At 40.3% G+C, this 21,706-nt stretch overlaps 2 protein-coding genes and 1 non-coding gene across 3 annotated transcripts; 2 read left to right on the top strand and 1 right to left on the bottom strand.

Annotated features, from left to right (window-relative positions):
- The first annotated feature begins 1,906 nt into the window (after positions 1 to 1,906).
- Positions 1,907 to 1,979, top strand: TRNAT-UGU. Its single transcript has one exon. It is a non-coding gene; the product is annotated as a tRNA-Thr (tRNA).
- A 3,860-nt stretch (positions 1,980 to 5,839) lies between these two features.
- On the top strand, positions 5,840 to 9,370 carry LOC124701762 (RNA pseudouridine synthase 2, chloroplastic-like). Its single transcript, XM_047233865.1, has 7 exons — positions 5,840 to 6,203; positions 6,506 to 6,649; positions 7,097 to 7,360; positions 7,519 to 7,718; positions 8,310 to 8,388; positions 8,585 to 8,760; positions 8,862 to 9,370. The coding sequence occupies exons 1-7, from the start codon at positions 5,862 to 5,864 to the stop codon at positions 9,004 to 9,006; spliced, it is 1,350 nt and encodes a 449-aa protein (XP_047089821.1). The 5' UTR covers positions 5,840 to 5,861; the 3' UTR covers positions 9,007 to 9,370.
- A 4,100-nt stretch (positions 9,371 to 13,470) lies between these two features.
- LOC124684604 lies at positions 13,471 to 13,944 on the bottom strand. Its single transcript, XM_047218881.1, has one exon. It carries the CDS (start codon positions 13,942 to 13,944, stop codon positions 13,666 to 13,668), a length of 279 nt encoding a protein of 92 aa, XP_047074837.1. The 3' UTR covers positions 13,471 to 13,665.
- Between the last annotated feature and the right edge of the window lie 7,762 nt (positions 13,945 to 21,706).

The following is a 21,706-nucleotide window of genomic DNA, read 5'->3' as shown; positions in this document are numbered from 1 at the left end:
AAAGCAAGCCGTGTGCATCTATTGATGCAGAGGCTGGAGCTATGCTCCTTTATCGAAAAAAAACATGCTTGCTATTTTTCTGTCTTAGTAGTAGATGTAGAGTTCAACTTATGAAGACCATGTAGGAGTCAATGTTGATTCACCGCCTAGTTTTTTCCCAACTTGTTTGAATCGGCCAAAGAAAGCTTCTACAAAGCCACAAAGAAGAAAGCGTGTCTAGTCCTGCGTATTTCCACCAACTTGTAAGTATTCTGCCAAGCTCATTGTAGTTCCATGTCCAACGCAACTCATTACTTGTGCTGGATCAAGTGTTCTGTCCCAATAGGAAAAAAGTGGCATTGGTAATGAACGGGAAAACATGGTTGTCTTATAGGTAGTTAACTGGCCTCATTAGTGCTAGTCTGAACAATATAATTACTCACACGATCCCTAGTTTTATTATGTATTACTGTTTTCGTTTGGAGGAATGGGGTATTGGGGTTACACAATCCCCAATTTCATTAAGAAATGCTGGCTATAGTTTAGCAAAGTTTGGTAGAAGTACTAATTATATGAATTCCTATATCTTGTGGAAAAAGGCAAGTCCAACAATGAGGACCCTAGTCCCATTGGGTTTTCCAAATAGACCCATAACAATAGAAAGACGGGATGCATGAATGCTGCTGCCCTTGAATCCTATGTAAGATTTCTCTCTAACTTTGGTTACTTGAATAACTGTTGTCATTGGCTGTATTTATCGTTGCTTGATATATGCTGCTAGCTGCTTGCCGTGCCGCTTGTTGTTTCTGTGTTGCTTGCTGCTTGCTACGGCTGGTTGTTTCTGTTCTAGTGGAGCTACTTGATAACTACTTGTTGTTGGTTATTTACTTCATGAACGGCAATTATATATTTAGTACATATTTACACTATGCTTTTGTCACTTTAATTGAAGCGTATCACCTTTATCTAAGTTGACCATAGATTCTTTTTTTCCTACAGACCGCTTCAGAAGAGGAGCACCCCGTATCTCGTAGACAAACTGTGGCTGAAGTTCTAAAGCGGTACAACTCCTCAAGCGCCTTCCTTTTTACCATGGGGTACCAATAAGGATCTGGAGGTCAAGGACATCATCCACGCTGAAGAGAGGAGAAATAGTTAAACAACACAAAGGAGAGGGCCACGTGTTCTAAGTGTTCGCAAATAAAGGGCTACGTGTAGCTTGGCCTCCCTTGAAGTGGTATCTCTTTAGGATCAACCCCGGCGTCAAGAAATTGGTTAATTGGTAAAGATACATGGATTTGGTGTCCCGCCCAAGAAAGAGACCCAAGTCCTAATAATCCCGCTAAGTGGTGATTCAACATGGATTCTACATCTTGGAACCAGGCCAATTTGGGAGCGGCTTTGTGATAATGGAACCAACCAGCAAAAAGCATTAAGGCTGCAAAAATCAATGCAAACATAATGTACTCCCATTAATGTGGACAGCATTGTCAATTTATCCCGAACTTATCTCTTTTCCTTGGTGAAACAAGAATCCGTTTTGTTCAAACAAAAGCGCTTAGTTTAGCCTTTGTTTGCTCTGTGCTGCATCTTCTTTAAAGATGCATTGCATCCAATGGAATCCCGACTCCCTTCTTTTTTTATTTCCATTCTATTTAAATATGGTGTAGATCTAATTCTTATATAAAGAAAACTCTATCGCTTCAATAAATTCTATAATTTTATTTAAAGATATCTTCTACTTAAGCATATCAAGCTAACTTTATCTGTAAGAGGTTTTAGTATTTTTTTATAAGTATTATTAAGTATAAGTCGAACTTTAAATTTTGAACTAGTTAATAGCTAAGATTAATAAATAAGATCTGAGATTTTACGGATTTCCTATACTATACCTATTTCTATTTGTTACACTATTTCTGCTATGTAAGCCCACTTAGCTCAGAGGTTAGAGCATCGCATTTGTAATGCGAGAGTCATCGGTTCAAATCCGATAGTCGACTTTAGTCTTCACTCTTGTGGTTTCCTCGGTTTCTATTTTCTTATTCGGGATCTTGCTTTTCATGGTTCTCATCTCTGCAGCTCGCGATTTTCGCGAGAGAACCAAATCCAAGTTGGTGAAGATCATGATTTGGGCTGGCATAGTAGTTATTACCCTTGCAATTGCGGTTCGAATCTATCCGATCTTTATCTTTTTGCTCAAAGAACGAAGAAAACCCCTTGTCGAAGCCCTTTATAATAAGCTTCCCTGGATCTGGGAAGTTTCTCTTTCACGGTATTGGGATCGTTTGATCGATTTCCTTGATTTGATCGCTACTTAATAGGCGTGTGCTCAAAGGATACAAACAGGGATTCGCAAAAAAAGGGGAGCCTCTTGGATGCCCACTCAGGATATAACCAGGTGCCAATCGCCGAAGAAGATATTAACAAGACTGCATTTAGATGCCCTGGTCCAGTTGGTGCCTATGAGTGGAGAGTAATGCGGTCTCAAGAATGCAGGAGCCACATACCGGAGAAGTTTTCCTCATATTCTAGTATTAACTTAGTTTGCTTGTTTTATATTATGTTAAAAGTTATGTTAATTCTATCGTGCAACTTATTTGGTTATGTATGATGATATTCTTTCGTGAGTTAGATATATATTGTGATTTTGATGGCAATTGAGTATATGTTTTCGTATGAATTTGAAATTAATTTTTATTGACAATCTGGTCTATATTAAATTTAGAATTTAGTGCAAGGAATAATTAAACAATTAAATAAAAATGAAATAATATTACATACAAAAATAATTATTAAAAAATAATAGCTACAAAAAGGTAAAATAATTATGAACGAAATAAATATTTATTTTTAGAGAAAAATTGAAAAATAAAAAATTGAAAATAAAAAATCAGAAATATTAAAAAACTGAAAATTAAAAATTCAAAAAATATTAGGATTTTTATAAATTAAATAAATGGCATTATATATGACATCATTCATATCCGTGACACCAATCCGTGACTTTTCCTAGCCATGTGATCGTCTCCTAGGAGCTGACATCATACATAACATCATCCATACTCTATAACGTTTTCTTGCGCGCCGCGTCACAAGGGAGTAATCTGTGACGGGGATTCCGTGCGATGCTTGTGACGCTCAAACTACGTCACAGAGGGGTCTTCCGTGACGTTTATTGCTATTGCGTGACGTCTTGAGCTCGTCACAGTATATCAGATCTCTTGTAGTGATGATTGTGCCCATTCATCTGATCTTATGTTTTTTGTCTGCACATAAATTTCGTTCCAAGCTAAAAATATCTACAAAAGCAACCATATCTCTACATCAAAACACTGTGGCAGCATGATTTCCAAAAAGAATAAGGAAACACTTTATGATTCATGGATAAATGCTTCTTTGATCGAGTTGGTGACCTACCTGGCCAGGTCACATACAAAAAAAAATCTGATGTCAGGTTAATCGAGCATGTGTGTCTCATCTATTGTTCAACGATCAGTAGATGGTAGTTACATGACGATCGTGCAAAAATGAAAAGGCGAGCTCGAGCAAAAAGCCTAAAATTTGAAAAACAGAAAAGTTTCCAAAAACATCTCAGCACAATTTCACATGGATATGTGTACGTGTAATCTTATGTAATACGTAATTCATATGTGAATGCAAGAAATATACAAGCAACACAGTGGATATCCTCTTTTTTTGCTTTAAAATCCACATATTTATCTTTTTAATGTTGTTCACATGTTAAAACAATTTAGGCAAAAAAATACACTTAAATATATACATGTACAATTATTTTCAGAATTACTGGTATATCATTTAAATGTAATTTTAAATTATTATTTGCCGAAAATTGGGCTCACTAGAGCCTGAGCTCCAAATGTCTGCACTCGTATCACCTTAACTTTGGCAATAGACTGATGGGTCCCTAAAATATCACCATCGTAATATATTGTGTTATGTGACATCCCATATGCAATCAAATCACCGTCGTCTATAATTTTCCGTGTTTTACGACCCGTTATAAATAGGAGGGCCTGCATCGCATGGCTGCCCATCATCTTGATACTTTTCCCTGCTCACATAGTTCGTTAACTGCAAGCTAAAATATCTTCAGCTAACCGCATGTTAGTAGTATGATTTCCACGAAGGAAATACACCACTTCATGCTTCATGGATAAATGCTTCCTGGATCGAGTTGGTGACCTACCCGATCGGCCATCAACCCGTGAGATGAAATTAAGTGGAGTGGTGCTTGAATTGGACACGTATGTGTGAAGATCACATGCGATGCAATCTTCCTTTAGATCGATTGTGAAGATGAAACATGGAAGGTCGCTCACATGAAATTAATTAATCATGTGCACACTCAACTTATTCAACTAGGTACATCGGAGGGAAGTAGCGTAGGGTCAATTGGGTTGGTCGAGTGAGGTCCCTATTCCCTAACTAACTGTTTGGGCAGGGCATGTAGAAAAAATGTTGCGCCTACAGTGACTTGTTCCATCTTGCCAATTCTCATGTAATTGAAGAATTCTTGACACTTTTTGTGTGTGAATGAATGAGATGCACGAAACTGAAAATGAATTGGCTGCGACAAGTTTTCAAAGTTCTGCGTATTAATAGAGTGCCTTCGGACCTCGATGAATTACTGCAAAAAAATTCAATTTCACGGGGTGACATTTAGAGAACTATGCTCAAAAGACTTTACGATCAGGTCATCACCACCACGGTGTCTTCCGCACACAAAATCAAATTGCGTACTTATTGTTGCCGAAAGATTGAGTCATTCCCCCGCTGAAACAAATTTAAGCTATTTTCAGCTTCTTCATCGTGGTTTAAAACTAGAAACAAAAGTATGCAATTTCTTTTTAAGCAAACGGTAGAATAGACAAAAGTGATTGGAGCAAACGAGATTTTTTACAATCAATACCTTTATATATATTTATAGTTGTAAATAGTACATAGTAGAGATAGATGAGCTATCTCCAGCGGTTACAAAATAGTCTGTAAGTACCTAGAAAATCTTCAAGGTCTGATCAAATTCTTTCTTGTTCTATAACATAATATTGTATCTTTTGAAGGTAGCTGAACATAGATATCAAACCACAATCTTGTGAATACCAACGAACGTTCTCCAATAATTTAACTTGAGCTGTAATAACAACACCACGCGGGTAACCATTAAAGTAGCCAATCAAAATCGGTAAAGAATACCAACACTAGCATGTCAGGAAAAAACAAACCGAACAGTTTGATCGACATCGCTGGAGAGCCTAGAGTATAAATCACCGTTGTCAAGGATGTACCAGCCGGGGTAAATATTGAACGGAGACTCGTCCTCGCTTGAACCATGAGAAAAGATTGAAACAAAATCTAACAAATTGAAGTTCCCATCTTAGAGAAAATTTAATCTTCCAACACCACCATTGATTTGGAGAAGGAGATCTCGTCCAACGAAGAGCTAAATATCACTTATGTATACGATGCTATCTTCATTAAGGCAGGCGCCAAAAGGAAGACGACTATCAAAACCTCACATAATTTATTGAAAACCTTACTTTAATTAAAAAGTCCACATATAGATCAGATTTTCCGTCCCTCCCAACACCGGCAAGACCGGACAGAAGAGAGGAGAACAATCTATGAAGGAGGTGGAGAGGCCCCAAACTCAAATCAAATGATAAGAGGATGGAAAAAATCATAGAAGAGGGACATACCCAACCTACAACAAAACTGAAGTTGGGCCTAAACAAAGATTGGGGCTCCATACAAAGGCCCAAATTACCCAAACGTTATCCCCTTGCTTTATCCACATCCGTCATTAATTCTCAAAAAATAAAGTCCACTTCAGTCGTCGCCACGGACCCAACCCCCGAGCGAGCATGGCAGCCGCAGTGACGGCGGCTCCGCCGCCGGCCATCGCCACCACGCTCTCCACCCTCCTCCGCCGCAGCAAGAACTGTATCCATTCCCTCCAGGCCTCTCATAGGAGATGCATCTACTCAGACGTGGTTGCGGAGCCTGCGCCGGCGCCGCCGCCGCCAAGCCGGAGGGGAGGCCACGCCGGGACGCGCCTGGAGGAGGCCGTGCCGGCCGGGGAGGGTAGGTCGCGGGTGGACGCGTGGATCTCCGCGCGGCTGGGCGGCGGGGGCGTCAGCCGCGCGCGCGTGCAGGCCAGCATCCGCGCCGGCCTCGTCGCCGTCAATGGCCGCCCCGTCTCTAAGGTGTTGCCATTTCCCCACTTCCTGTAAATCTTTCTGTCATTGCGACAATCAAATTAGGAACCTTCTTAAGCATTGTACACTTGTTAGTTAGCTTGAACTAGAACGCCTCTGTACCAAAAAGAAGTGCGAACCTAATTCATGCTAAACATCTGAAGATATCATAGGATGGTACTGATTCATAACAGACGCACACATATGACATCATGATTAGTGCTAGTTCCGGTACAAATGTCGAATGCTAGTAAGCCTCTCCTCATTTGCTACTGTTCTTATGCTGGTTTGCGCTGCGATGTGCTTTGTAGGTTTCGCATACGGTGAAGGGAGGGGACACGGTCAGCTGCACAGTGTCGGACCTAACACCACTGAAGGCAGAAGCGGAGGACATTCCGCTGGACATTGTTTACGAGGATGAGCACCTTCTTGTCGTTAACAAACCGGCTCATATGGTATGCACCATCTTTTTTCACTGATATGGGATAGTAAGATTTACCTTGTTCTTAGGAATGTCCCGCTTAAGGTTTTATGTACATTAGTTTGAGCATCCTCTTTTCTGCATAGCTGGACTTTGCATGAGACATATGAGTCCAATGAGGTTATCTAGCTAAACAAAATGATTAAAAACATCCAGTGGATAACCACACATGTAGCTGACAAGAAGTCTCTGGCTATCTGCAAATTCAGTGGGAAATGAGGCATCTCTTGTTCTACTTCAAATTTTGAGGCTTGTTAAATAAATATTCGAATTTAGATATTGGTTGTATTGTCCTATCAACAACCTTTTCCCCCAAATACTTTTTCATGCTAATAGTATTTAGCTTCTTATACTCTTACTTCAAGTTTTCTACTGACAGTGGCGATAATTATTCTGGCATTCGATGTGTTTTTACTTTTAGGTTGTTCACCCAGCACCAGGGAATGCAAATGGCACCTTAGTCAATGCTATTCTTCACCACTGCAAGATTTCAACTTTTACCTGTTTAGCACGTAACTCCATTGATGATGAGTGCCCTGAATCTTCGGACGATGATGTTGACGTATTTGATGTTGACCAATTTACTATTGATGACGTAAGTTCAGAGGTTCGTGAAGCTATTGTGCGCCCTGGTATCGTGCATAGGCTTGATAAAGGGACAAGTGGACTGCTTGTTGTAGCTAAGGTACTGCCCAGTTTGTCCTATCCCACAAAACACTAATATCTTCCCTTGCCACTTGATCTCTATTGATGGAATTGCAAATATTTACCAGATTAACTTTGATCTCTTTTATTTTGTACAAGTTAGTTTACAGACTCACTTTGGAATCACCTTGTTGACAGGATGAGCATTCTCATGCCCAATTAGCAGAACAATTCAAGCTACATACAATAAGCAGGGTATACCTCAGTCTTACTTGTGGTTTACCTAGTCCATATTCTGCGAGAATTGAAGTGCCTATATCCCGTGATCCAAACAACCGGATACGTATGGTTGCTGCTCCTGGATCAGGCCACAGATATGCAAAGGATGCTGCTAGTAGGTGATTCATGCTTTTGACTTGTGCCTTTTCTTTTGTGGTTGAATATATGATGCTGCTTCTCCAAAGCTGTTTGTATTAAACAAATTGCTTGGTAACACATATATACTAAAAATAACGTTTCTAATAAATACTCCGCAGTTTCTGTTTAAACGCCAAGTTCTTCTAGATGAAATGTTCTGTTGTCCCTAAAGCCAAGTTCTTCTAGATGAAACAGCCTGTGTCATTTTTGTATGCGCGCGAATGAACAAATTGTTCATGTTGCGTACATAATTATGCTGACTAGTGTAAATATGAAATAACTTAATTCCTTGCCTTTGACTACTTTGACCTGAACATTCCATTTCCTGACATCACTACTTACTCCTGGAGCCTACCATTAGTTGTGCTGGAATAGAATTACAAAGTTGATACTTCTTGGTTCCTGTAATTATACATATCTTGCTCACAAGAGTAGAATGTCTCCACATAAATACCACCCTTATTTATGTTGCAATTATTGTTTATGCAACTTTAAATGTTTCATGCTTGGTTGCTTAGGTAGTTTGTCAAGACCAGAAATTTATTTCTCTGTTATTTCAAGAAATTCTACAGGTATAAAGTAAGAGAGGTATTTTGTGGTGGTGGATCTGCACTTGTAGAGTGGAGATTGGAGACAGGGCGCACTCACCAGGTGATTACGTTACATGATAGTCTCGTATTCTAAGAAGGGGCATCACAATTACAATATTTGTTGTGGCTTAGAAAGCATTCTAAGCAACAGTTGGAATTTTGAATTGTATACCGTGTACATCTCACCGTTGGGAAATGATACTCAGATACAACCATTTCTTTTATCTTGCTAATGAACCTGTGCCTATTGCTTTCAGATCCGAGCACATGCAAAATATCTAGGGAACCCCCTACTTGGTGATGAAACATATGGAGGTACGAAAAGCATGGCATTGTCACTTCTGAGACCCAAAACTCCTTCAAAATATCATGCTGATCTTTCAAGTCTGATATCAAAGATAGACAGGCCATGTCTCCATGCTGCATTGCTTGGGTAGGTATTATCCAAGTTTGAGCATCTTACTAACATTGTTTTGTCTCATTTCCTTTTTAGGACATTTTTCATGCATTTGACTTTGGTCATTTTTTTTTCAGCTTCAAGCATCCTCATTCTGGAAAGGCACTTGAATTCTCGTGCCCCCCTCCAGATGATTTTACCGAGGTACTTGATGAACTGCGTCGTGTTACACCGACAAGTGATGGCCAAGATAGTGATGGTGTTGCTCAATTTTCTGATTAACGCGAATGGAGAATACACAAAATGCTGCTCAGGATATGATATGTTTTGCCTGGATGTATCCAGACTCATGCCATCTTGGAGTGAGTGACCAAACTGACGGACAGGTTGTGAAGCTTTTTAGCATGTTCGACGAGAGATTAGGACTACACAAGGAGGCCACGAGAGAGAAGCTTCAAGAATTTTGACAAGATTTGGAAATGTAGTTTTAGCACTCTTTTTTCTATGTTTAAGGAACCTAAGAAAATACATATTTAATGTTGAAAGCATTTTAGCATAATTAGATGTGTGTGATGTACAGAGATGTAAAATACACTGAATCACAATGTTTTTGATTTACATCAAGACGCTGCTTGTTGGATTTCAAGTGTGGTACCACACTAAGAGGAAAGATGGAAAAAAATAATGGAACTTTAGGTATCTCAGAGCAAGAAGTAAGCTATTCCCAAATTTGAATGTATGCAATCTTAATCTTATGAATGTGCCAAAAATATAGAAACCCAAAAAAGAGAAATGAAACTTTTATGTTCCAAAAATAAACGAAAATAAAAGCTCAACAATAAAGAATAGTCCATGACATGTCACCTTGTGCGTGCATGGACATGTTTGTACATTCGCACACCCTAAAAGCTTATGAGTCATGACTATATAGGAGGGGTGGAGCTGGAACAAAAGTGAACTTACACAAAAAAATCACTTTGGAGAACATGCTCCCGAGAGCTAGTTTTTTTATATATATTTTTGTTTCGAAAGTGACATTTTGAATTTTCAAACAAACCCGGAGAATCCTAGATGTTGACAGTGACGTATTGTACGAGCGCTGCAAAATCTCAACGTGAAATCATTTGTATTCCGATCTACACAAAAATGGTAAATACTAACGATTCTAAACGATTTTCGAATTTTGCATCATTCAGAACCTCAGATCTAGAAATATTGTATTTTTTACATAGCCTGGAATACATAATATTTTGTATTGTTTTTTCGCACATAGGCAGAAGTCATCACTGTCTACATATAAGATTTTTTCAGAATTTTTTAAAACTTCAAATTGTCGATCTAAAAAAAAACTCCATTAAGCCTATCCTCAAAAAGAACGTACTAACCTACTACACCTATTTAATGCCACAATTTTGAAAGAAATAATGTATTGTAGTTTCAGATTTTTAGCATAAGTTATCCGACCCAACAAAGATAATGTACAATGGAAATACCAATTAGAATACTTTTTGTACTGATGAAATGAATGACAATATTAAGATGGTCTACGGAATTTAGTAGTGTAATATTTGCTTCCACGTGAGACGAGAATCGGGTAGTATACATGAACTATAACACCTATGGTGTGAGAAAGATCCATAATCTATATTTTTTTCAAAATTTATACAAAACAAATTAAATATAAATCATGATGTTCCTTTCAAACTTTGGTAACAAATTATTAAATGAATTTTCCATTTAAAATAAATATATTTATCAATTAGTCAATTAATTTGTCCATGTAATTGGGTTGATATATACATTCTCCCATTCTGAGTTAATTGTCAATTTTTTAGATGAAAAAATATGATTTCTCATGCATATCATATCTCTTTCAGATATTAAGTACTAATAAACATTTGAGCTCGGTGTCCCAGTATAGATTATATTTAGTATGCCTTATTTATATTTATAGTAATCTTTTTTACTTATTTGTAACCAGCGGTCCTCGCGGTCTTCGTCGGGGCTGCCGTACAAATGGAGTTGTTGGCGTTGTCGCGCAATATCTCGACCTCTGGCGTCGCCTCACATGTTGCATCCACCGCCGCTGTTGCTTCTAGCTCCGCTCTGGCTGCTGCTAGCTCTGCCGCTGGCATCCTCGACGCCCTTGCTGCTGCTGCTCGCTCACTCTCCTCTGTCGCGACGAGCTCAGCCTCCTGTCGTTGCTGCGTGCTCGAGTTAACCGGGTGCTGAGAGTGGCCTGTGAACATGGCTCGCCGCTGGAGGGCTGTTGCGTGAAGAGAGGACTACTTCTGACGAGGTACTGCTCGACTGTGCGGGGTTGCTCACTTGGCTCTGATACCACTTTTTAGTTACTAAAATCTTACTCTCATCGAGGGAGAAAATGACACTAGGAGTTGGGGAAATTTTCTAGTTTATTTCTCACACAATGCCATGTCAACCTAAGAAGTTGGGAATACATATTTATAGGCTACCAAACAGCCAAGAATATGCTAGATGCTGGTCTAAGATGTTAGTCTAATACGCTTTTTTTTTTTTGAAGACAAAGACAGTGGGGAAGGCCCCCACTGCGCCATTTTCATTTTTTATATATAAAAGAAGACATATTTACAATGTTCTGGTCCCAAGCAAAAGGAAAATTACAAAGTATCAATCCAGTCTTGCATGCCTTCTTTAAGGCTAGGTTTAACCCTATGCCTTACTTGAGTCACAGCTAGTTTAAAGAAAGCATAACTAAGCTCAATGTTGGCCATGTTCCCAACTTGAGTTGGGGAAATTACAAACTAGTCTAATACGCTAGTTTAAGATGTTGTCATAAAAGCCAATCAAGAATGTTGTCATAACAACCAGTTTTTGATGGGCAGCAAAACCACCATGTAACCACAAGGACACAATGGCCATGTTCTACAACCCCACAAAGACCTTTGTACAGGGACTTGTCCGTCAAGAGCACCACCGTCAAACTTTTGAGCGCCGTCCCTAATCTAAAATATATTTAGTATGCCTTGTTTATATTTATAGTAAACTATTTTACTTATTTGTAACTTTTTTTTTCAATATAAATTTTAACGAGTATATTTTTATTGTACATATAACATAGTTGGTCCCTTATGATGTGTCATTAAATATTAATATATAATATTCTATGCAACAATTCCTACATTCATCATCACTATTAGAATTTTTCTTAAATTTAAACCATATTGCACGGAAAAAGTTATGCAAACTTTAATTATATTTTCTTGTACTAAAAGCATTCATTTCGCTGAATCTCCTAACGTAAAAAATATTGTGCAGATAATGATTAATATGTATCACTCGTTATGTTAGTGTACTTGCATGAATTGAGATCCACTTTTAGATTGTTAAATATCTAGGTCGAGAGTTGTAGGTGCACCTAACAAAAAATATCTACTGTATCTAATATGAAATGCTACAAGTTTACAACCAATTATAGACTATAATTAATTGTAATAACATCTTATATTAAGAGAAAAAGGGATGATATCATCACAGAAAGAAACACGTCTATTTTCCTTAAACCTTCCTCGATAAAGAAAATGTTTTTACAACTCTGTGTAAGACACTGCTACCAGATAGCTCTCTAGCCTCTCCCACCTTGTCAGCGGTGTGAGACATTGCAGGACTGATACTCCGAAGTTATATTGTTCAAGTTTAGTCTTGCCGCATACTGTGTTTTGACAATTACCGATCAACGGAGGAGGACGATGAGTTCATAAGATTGACGGTCTAGATCGGCGCCTAATAAGGAATAGCGATTCCCGACAAAAATATGTCTCTCATATAGTTGTTAGATTTAGTTTGTTACTGTTGGAATAGTGTTGTAGTTATAGTAATCGTGTTGCTGTAGATTTTCAGCTCGAAAAGGGTTTATAAACCGAGACTTGGTGAATGAGAAGTAACAAAGGAGAATCAATAAGACTCTAGCGTAGCATAGGGTTTTCCTTCTTCATGTACTATATGGTTACTCAATTCTGAAAATTCACAATTGTCTCTTGATTCCACACCAATCCATCTACCAAATAATTGGTTACGAAGCTATCAGGCTGCAGTCCTTCCTTGTATCTTTTTCGCAGACGCCAATAAAATCTTAATGGAGGAAGGTTGGCTCTCTCTTAAATCCCATCACACCCTCCCAGATTCATGGTGGCAATGAGGAAAGTTTCACCAGCCGCGTCATTTGTGACGACGGTGGAGTGTTCAATCTTTCAGCACAAACACCTACACCAATTGGAGGTAATTAGTTGATCTTGAGCATCAAAAGCACATATGACATAACTACATGGTAATATGAAGAAAAAAAGAATCAAGGGTTGGATCTAAAGTCTACAGGTTGCATCAAGTATGTACTGGAGAATGATGACCAAAAGGGCCTAGTCATCTACACAAGCGACATTCGGAAGCACTCTTTTTCCCAATAGAAATCAGTAACACCACGCAGGTAGAATTCACGATGCCGGTCCAACATCTAACAGAACATGAAACGAGCATGAACCTATTGGATCATTCTGCAGTCGCTAGCTTAAACATTTCAGAATACATGCCGTAAGACATTTCCACAGTTGGATGCATGTAATCTACAGAAAATACACTAAAACACAAACGTAAATTTTGACCGCTATCAAAAGACCTATTTCTTGTTGGATTTCAAGTGGTTGGTGCCTTCCTGCCATTGACAATTGACAGCAAAGAGCTCTTTTGCCAAATCTCATATATTCTCCTCAAAGCAAAACATCTAAAATTTGAGTCATACAGCAAGGGGCTAACTTCCCCTACGCATATCATCAGATAGCAGTTCTTTACACAAAGCAGACAGTGCCTAACAATGTGCGTCAGAAGGAAAATCCAGCAATGGACAAGACAGGGTGTTCTCCCAAGGGGACTATGACAAAAATGCGACAAATAAAACAATTAGTACCATCATTTCTGCTTCTTAGATTTCTTGGGCGGGTTTTTCGCGAGGGCCTCACCCTCGTCGTCGGACAAGCCCTCGACGGACTCATCGGGGACGTCGTTCGGGGCGTTGTGCCTGGTGATGTAGTCCTTGAGGATGACCATGCTCTTCTCCCTCATCGCCGCCAGCTGCTCCGACAGTGTACCAGACTCGGAGCTGACCGCGAAGGATTCTGCTCCGAGAACCAGGGTGGCCTTCGCTCTCGGATGAGGAATCGTCGTCGCGGCGGAGCCCGTCTGTTCCATTGTTCTCCAACTAGGCGCGCCTGCCAGGGGGAATTTAGTGCAGAAATTAGGAACCTCTGATGGGAGATCTACGGGTTCGACTTTATGGTAAGTTCGCATACTTGACATGTAGCTGAACTCTTTGGCAGTGCAGAACAATGTACTGCTCGTTATGCTAGTGGCCATTAGACGCAGTTCTGAAACTAATCAGGCCCTTACATGGACTCAATCTAAGTAGAATTCGAACTAAAACAAGTACAGTAATGGGGATTAGAATCGAGGTGTTGGCGTTGTACTGCAACCAAATTCAGTCTTCCTCCGTAGCTCAGAAACGCGTTCCATACATACAGAGGTAAAGATGTCTCGATAATCGTATCCGGTACATGTGAATACCAAATCCTGCAGCCTATCCTACATATCTAGATGAACCAAATCGACCCAAAGTTAGAGCGATTGATGCTGCAAGAATCATAGATTTGGGCATGACGAAGATGGTAAGGGAGGATGAGTTAGAACTTACGCCAGGGGGCGGAGAGGCGGCGGCAGGAGCTTGGACCGCCGGGCGGAGAGGCGACGGAGAGGTAGAGTGTGCGGCGGCGCTCCGACGGCCGGTGGTCTTCCCGTTGTTTAGGGCAGCACGCGCGGTCCGCTTCAGCTTAGGCGTCACAGCAAAATCCAGCCTGGGCCGGGACCAGCCATGGGCTAGAAATAGTACTGGGCCTCATAAGTTGGGCCTGGAAATACGCCCCTAAACAATGAATGGCAAAAAAGGATTTTTTTTTGAACTGAAAAAAAAAGGATTTTGTTTTACCGGTAGGCCTTTCATTTTGGCTCGTTTTTGAGCTAAACTTGTTTTATTAATAATCTGTTGTCGCAGTCCACAAAACAAATCTATTGTTGTAAAATATTCCACCTCCGTTAAGGGTCACAACTTCGTCTAGATACATATCTATCTAGATGCCTTTCAGTTGTACCCATATCCAAATAATGTTGCGACATTTCTTTTGAAACGGATGAGTACGATTTTTTTTTTGAGAAACACAATACAAATGTAGACGTTCACATACACGTGCATACACTCACTCATATTAGCGCACACACGCACACCCTACCCCTATGAGCACCTCCGGAAACTGAGCCGGCGGATTGAAACTTGAAATTGACGAAGTCACCATAGGCATCTCGCTGTCGACGAGAAAATGAGACACACAGATGTCAAACCTGGAGTTTGAACTCTCGTAGGATGGGGGTACAATCACCCTCCTAACACCCAACCTTAGGTTGGTTCTCAACTTTATCATATTCCACCCTAGAGTCAAACTCAACTTTATCTACCTATTTGATTTGGAAATATATTCCCAAACACAGATGCAAATGCATCTCTCTTGCTCCGGTTGAGTCGACGTCCACTCTTTAAAAACAATGGAAGTTTTGTTCCCCCGCCAAATGGGAATGCATAAAGATAAAGATGGATACATGATTTGCTGCAAGACTTGTTAAATGGATAGAACAGGAGTCAACAACAGAAGACTTATACACACTACAAAAATATCATTCAACAGCTAGACTGTTGTCAACATTGGCGTCCACGTCAGCGACATGCCTCTGTCTCTGCCTAACAAAAGCTAAAGATACTAGGGAATAGGGATGGAGCGTGTCGCATCTATTCTCTTCCACTACAAATGCAACGGACGGGCGCCCTTTTTCCTGCAATTAAAATTTGCGTTGGTGTGGTTCTTGCCGCTCATTATATGTCTTGCTAGCTAGCTTTCATCTTAAGTGGATCATTCATGTGTACGTTCATTGGCTGACACATGTATTAGGTGCTAAAAAGTTCATATTAAACTCAGCAAAGAAACAAAAGTGACAAGGTTAATGGAGGGCGAATGTCATAGTTATATAAGTGCCAACATCACATTCCTTTTTTATTTTTGTCATGAACATAAGCTATACCTGTGTAGGATTATGCTACCTAATAATTCCATGCATGCACGGCATTTTACCTTTTGTTCTTCTAGTGGCGTTATAATTAGGCTAATCATGGAGGTCGTCTGATAGGGAGAAGGCAGCACAATAGATAATCATAGATCAATCACAGTAGTTAGTTCATTTTTATGTTGTCATGTTTATAGATGCCAAAGTGAGAAACCGCTTGGTCGGCTTAGGTAAGATAATGTTGAAATTGCTAGCAATTTATGTATTAACTACCAAAGTAAAGTAGACACGCGACATAAAATTAGTCAATAAACCTAGCACATCTATCTTAATTACATAGTGATATAATACACGATAGTTTCTAGTTCAATCATAGAAAAAACATTTAGCCACCTGTTTTACACAAGTAAGCACTTCGTTAATAAAATCAGGTTGGCTAAATGGCTTATCGGGCTAAAATTACTTAAAAAATGGTTAAAACAACTTTTTGGTATGTAAATTCATTTCCATATTCACATTTTCTTAAAATTTAATACCCTCTCCATCCATAAATAGATCTTTTAGAATTTTCTACATTTTAATGTACATATACACTAATTTGTGTCTACATACGTTCAAATTTTGATGAACCTAAGACGTCTACTTATAGACAGAGGTAGTAGCACATTTGTATCGTCATTGGCAATTCAAATTTGGATTTTTCCCATATATTACTATTTTCATCTGGATTTGATATTTCCATATCATTTTCAATTTTACAAATATCAATATTCGATAATTGGGATTATCTACTACCGGTTTCCAACCCTACTTCTTAACATTGTAATTATTTTCTCGAGATAGCTAGATTCCATTGTCGTTCTACTAGTGATATAAGTGGATCATGTTCGTGAGTACCCTAATTGGCTGAAACATGTAGATGCAACACATAATTAAATGGAGCAAAAAAGGAGTCCATGTTAATGGATGGCGAATGTCGCTAGATTCCCATATCACAATCCCCTTTTGTTAAAAATATATATCTAATTTATTCAAAAGCTCAAACTGTTGAAAAGGACTAGGCTCTGTATTTTATCACTCCTCTTTCATCTAGGCTACACAAACGGAAAGAACATAAGCGTAGGATAAAAAATTGTGCGTTGTTAGCCAGATTTGAACATGAGACCTCCTAACTTTGATACCCAATATTAAATTGATGAGCCAACCAGTTCACCCAAAAGTCCACCGTGTTAGAGAATGGCTGGTAATATGTATTTTAACACTTTTATATTGCTTGTCATGAACATATGCTACCTGTGCATGGTACCGAATTATTCCCCCATACATATATCATTATATGCACGGCATTGTTTCAATCATGGTGATGATCGATCGAGGGTACTAGTGCGTAGTGCATTTTTGTGCTGTCGAGTGTTTATATGCCAAAGCGAGAGAAAGTAAAAGGACAGCTGGGTGAGATAAGATAACACTACGTGGTGGTGCGGAGTGCGGTTTCTGATTCCTAATCTGGAACAGTTTGTTGTTTTACTTGTCATCTCTCAGGCAGAAAGAAATCCTCCCCTAAACTCTTGTTCGGTTTGTTGGGGGCTCGGAGGGGATCGACACGGATTGAGGTGGATTAAATTCTATGTAAGTTAAAATCTGTCAAATTTGAGGCATGTTTCATCCAACAACAAAAAATGATCAAAGTTTGTTTGATTTCACCACAGGAAAAGCAAAGAATTCTGGAGAAGAGATATGTGTAGATATTAGATTTTCTATATGGTCATACATCCAAGTAGCTTCTGATATGTATGTCCTGACTAGTGTGGCCAACATCTTCGGTAATTGGTTTCATAGGATCGATCACAGATTTAGAACGTTTATTAGGGTGGGGGTGCTTACCATTATATGGTCGCTATGACTTTGTAGAAATGTTAAAGTTTTTAATGATAAAAATTGTTCTCACTTGTAGGTTATCTACAGATGTACCGCTACTCTCTCAAACTCTTGTTCGGTTTGGTGGGGGCTCAGAGGGGATCGACACGGATTGAGGTGGATTAAATTCTATGTAAGTTAAAATCAGTCAAATATGAGGCATGTTTAATCCAACAACAAAAAATGATCAAAGTTTATTTGATTTCACCACAGGAAAAGCAAAGAATTCTGGAGAAGAGCTATGTGTAGATATTAGATTTTCTATATGATCATGCATCCAAGTAGCTTCTGATCTGTATCCCCCGACTAGTGTGGCCAACATCTTCGATAATTAGCTTCATGGGATCGATCACAAATTTAGAACGTTTATTAGGGTGGGAGCGCTTGTCATTATATGGTCGCTATGGCGGTGTGGAAATGTCAAAGTTTTTAATGACAAGAATTATTCTCTCTTGCAGGTTATCTACAGATGTACAGCTACTCTCCGTTCGTGGTATGCGCTGCAGAAGGTGAAGAACCACGACCTGTTTACGGAGGTCTGTACATGGTTGGAGGACACGGCGAGAGATACTTTTTCCCTACATGGGTGGCATCATAATCTACGGATTGGACCTCCATCTTCACCTCAGGCGTTTTACATTTGCTCATGTCTGATATGTAATTCTCCTTTTTTTGTCACTCCAAACTTTTGAGACTTTTTGAATGGTTGTACGCATCTTAGCTATGTAGAGGTCTAGCTATGCAGAGGTCAGGTGTAATTACTTTTTATGAGTAATAAAACGCCCATTATCAAAAAAAAATATTTTCTATGAATCTAGTGCAAATAATTCCATAATAAAAATCTTATGAGGATCAATCCTACAAATCAAACAATCATCATAGATAATTTTCCATAGAATTTGGTCATACATATTTTAAATGCAGAACTTTCGAATTAAACGGGAAATCATAGGAAATACTATTTATTTAGTTTTTACGCGGCTAAGTCCCTCACGTCGCCTCCTCCTTGGGTGACCGGGGAGAAACGCTAGCCCTCCCAACCATCACCTCCCTCATCTACCCCTCTTCCCTCATTGTCCCTAGAAGTGGCTGCATGAAACCCCACCTATGGTGTCCGTGAAGGGGATAGTGGTGCCCGAGCACCCGCGGCCATGGCACGGCTAGGAGGGGCAATACTTGGCTGCCATTGAAAGCCGCGCCAACTTCGGTCATGGGAGGTGATGTCGGCATCTTTGTATCATTACCTTGTGAAAGGAATTGTTGTCGCAACTCTCGTCTTCTCACTCGGGCAGCTCCAACGCAAATCTCATATCTAGGTCTCCCAGATCGGACGCATGTGGCGCCGTTCACCCTCCTTGGTTTTGTCCAAGTGTGTCCACTGTCAGTTTGATGCCAACTTGTCAATGGAGATAAACAAAAGAATTATCTTTTTTGTAACTTATTAAAACAAGACCTGATGAAATATGCACAAATTCAGTAAATATGGTGACATGCGCATACCGCAGAGATGATGAGAAGGTAGTGAAATGTGGAGGAGGCGTTTTGGCTCATAGGAGCATTTACACCCATTATGCTAAATAATTAAAAAAACATTTTTAAATGTTAAAAAATTCTGACATAAAATTTATGGTGTACATCATGACATTCTACAAATTTTCGTGAAAAAACAATATTTTATGTGGCATGTACAAAAAAGACAAAAAATGTTCTGTACGTAGTCGTGTTGTAGCTTCAAAATTTATCTTTTTTACAGGAGATACAAAAAAACAAGAAAAATCTAAAAACTTGTGTACAAACATAAAATGTCTAGATGTACATATAAAATTTATTTCGGAATTCTTTGACACGTCAAAATGTAATTTCGCACAACGGGCTCATATGCTCCTATGAGCAAAAGTGGATGAGGTGGTGTTTTGGCTCATAGGAGCAAATGTTTCCATTATATAAAATAATTAAAAATTAATTTTAAAAATAAAAAAAAAATTGACATAAATTTTTTGGTGTAGAACATTCTATGTTCGTACACAAGTTTCCATGGAAAAACAGCATTTTGTGTGGTGTGTACAAATAGACAAAAAAATGTGCTGTACGTAGTCTTGTTACAACAGTAAAATTTGTCTTTTTAAGGAGCCACATAAAAAAATTTCTTTTTTTGAAAATTTATGTACCAACATAAAATGTCTAGATATATATGTAAAAAAATTAGTTTAGAATTTTTTAACACGTCAAAATATGGATTCATATAATAGAAGCCTATGAGTCAAAGTGCATTTCACTGTGCATTTCTCTACTGGAGACCAGATATAGGCCAGTATACGAGGGAATTGCAGTTTGCACCAGGTCCTGTTCCGGGCGTTGCAAAGACCACCAGGTCGACCTCTTTTTTGCAACATCTACCAGCCCTTGTACTAGTCTGTTGCATTCTAGTCTAAATTTTGCTTTGCCTTACGTTGATAGCCTTATTAGGGCATCTCCAACAGCAATAATTTGGTGCTGCAAAACCTACTTGGTGCGCTGCAAATGTTTAGCGCACGTTGTGCCGAATTCCCTTCACCGGAGGCGCTATTTCGCCGCGCGGGTGACCCGCTAAGCGCCAGCAGCAGAAGCGCTAATTTACAGCGCCACAAACACATTTTAATAGAAAATATTCTAAATAAAAGATCCAAAAAAAACATTGAAAATACAGTTAAATAGATAAACTACTAGTCTACTCGTTGTCGGAGGTGGTCTCAGTCCAGACGTCGTCCCAGCGAGCGTCATCGTCAGCCCAAGTCATGTTTGGGTTGACTATCACGCGGTCGGCGACCGCGGCGCTCGTCTGCCCTTCGATGCGCCCTGAGGTCGGCGAAGAAGGCCTCCGTGTTGTCGAAGATGCTCGCCACCGATTGGACGGACGACGCCTCTGCTGCTGCCACCACCATAGTCTCTGCTTCTCGCGGGAGTCCTTGATCTGCCTTAACTTGGGCTAGCATCACGTGAGGAGGGGGAGGATTGTGCAGGAAGTCGAGGCCATCGTCCGAGCCCATCATCGGCGTCCAACTGGCGGCGATTTGCCGGCCGTTGGTGCCCTCGTGGCGGCGCTCACGTGAGAGGTCGAGAGGAAAACGAGGTGTGGAGAGGGCTGCTCGGTCGGTTCGTCTCTTGCCTGGTTAGACGTGGTCAACCCGCTCGCTGTGTGGGAGCGCTATCCCGAGCGCCAAACTTGCGTGTCGCTTCGAGCGCGCGCAACAAATCACCGTGGAAACTTCCAGTCGCCGCTTCGTCTTGCCACGCCTCGCCGCTTCGTCGCGCCACGCGTCGCCGCCGCTCAACCTTCGTCGTCGGGATGCCGCCGCGCCGCCGCGGGTCGTCTGGTTTCTGCGGTGTCCGAGCGCGTCCCAACGGCAGGTTCTATGCGGAGCTTCGCGCCGGCGGCTTCCGCCTCACCCTCGGCACCTACAACTCGCCGGAGCTGGCGGCGCGTGCTTACGACGCGGCCGCGTGACGATTTCGGCGGCCGCGGCGCGACCTCAACTTCCCGGACGTCAGGTCCCTAGAGGAGGCGGAGTTCCTTGATACGTCACAAACGTATCTATAATTTCTTATGTTCCATGCTACTTTTATGATGATACTCACATGTTTTATACACATTATATGTCATTATTATGCATTTTCCGGCACTAACCTATTGACGAGATGCCGAAGAGCCGATTCTGTCGTTTCTGCTGTTTTTGGTTTCAGAAATCCTAGTAAGGAAATATTCTCGGAATTGGACGAAATCAACGCCCAGGGGCCTATTTTTACACGAAGCTTCCAGAAGACCGAAGGAGTCACAAAGTGGGGCCACGAGGCGCCGCCACAACAGGGCGGCGCGGCCAGCAAGGGGCCCGCGCGGCCCTATTGTGTGGGGCCCCCGTGGCGCCTCTTGACCTGCCCTTCCGCCTACATATAG

The sequence above is a fragment of the Lolium rigidum genome, chromosome 1 (genome assembly GCF_022539505.1).
Source record: "Lolium rigidum isolate FL_2022 chromosome 1, APGP_CSIRO_Lrig_0.1, whole genome shotgun sequence".
NCBI classification, from domain to species: Eukaryota; Viridiplantae; Streptophyta; class Magnoliopsida; order Poales; family Poaceae; genus Lolium; species Lolium rigidum.
The sequence above is the reverse complement of the archived record's forward strand: the minus strand, read 5'-3'. Positions and strand labels throughout refer to the sequence as shown.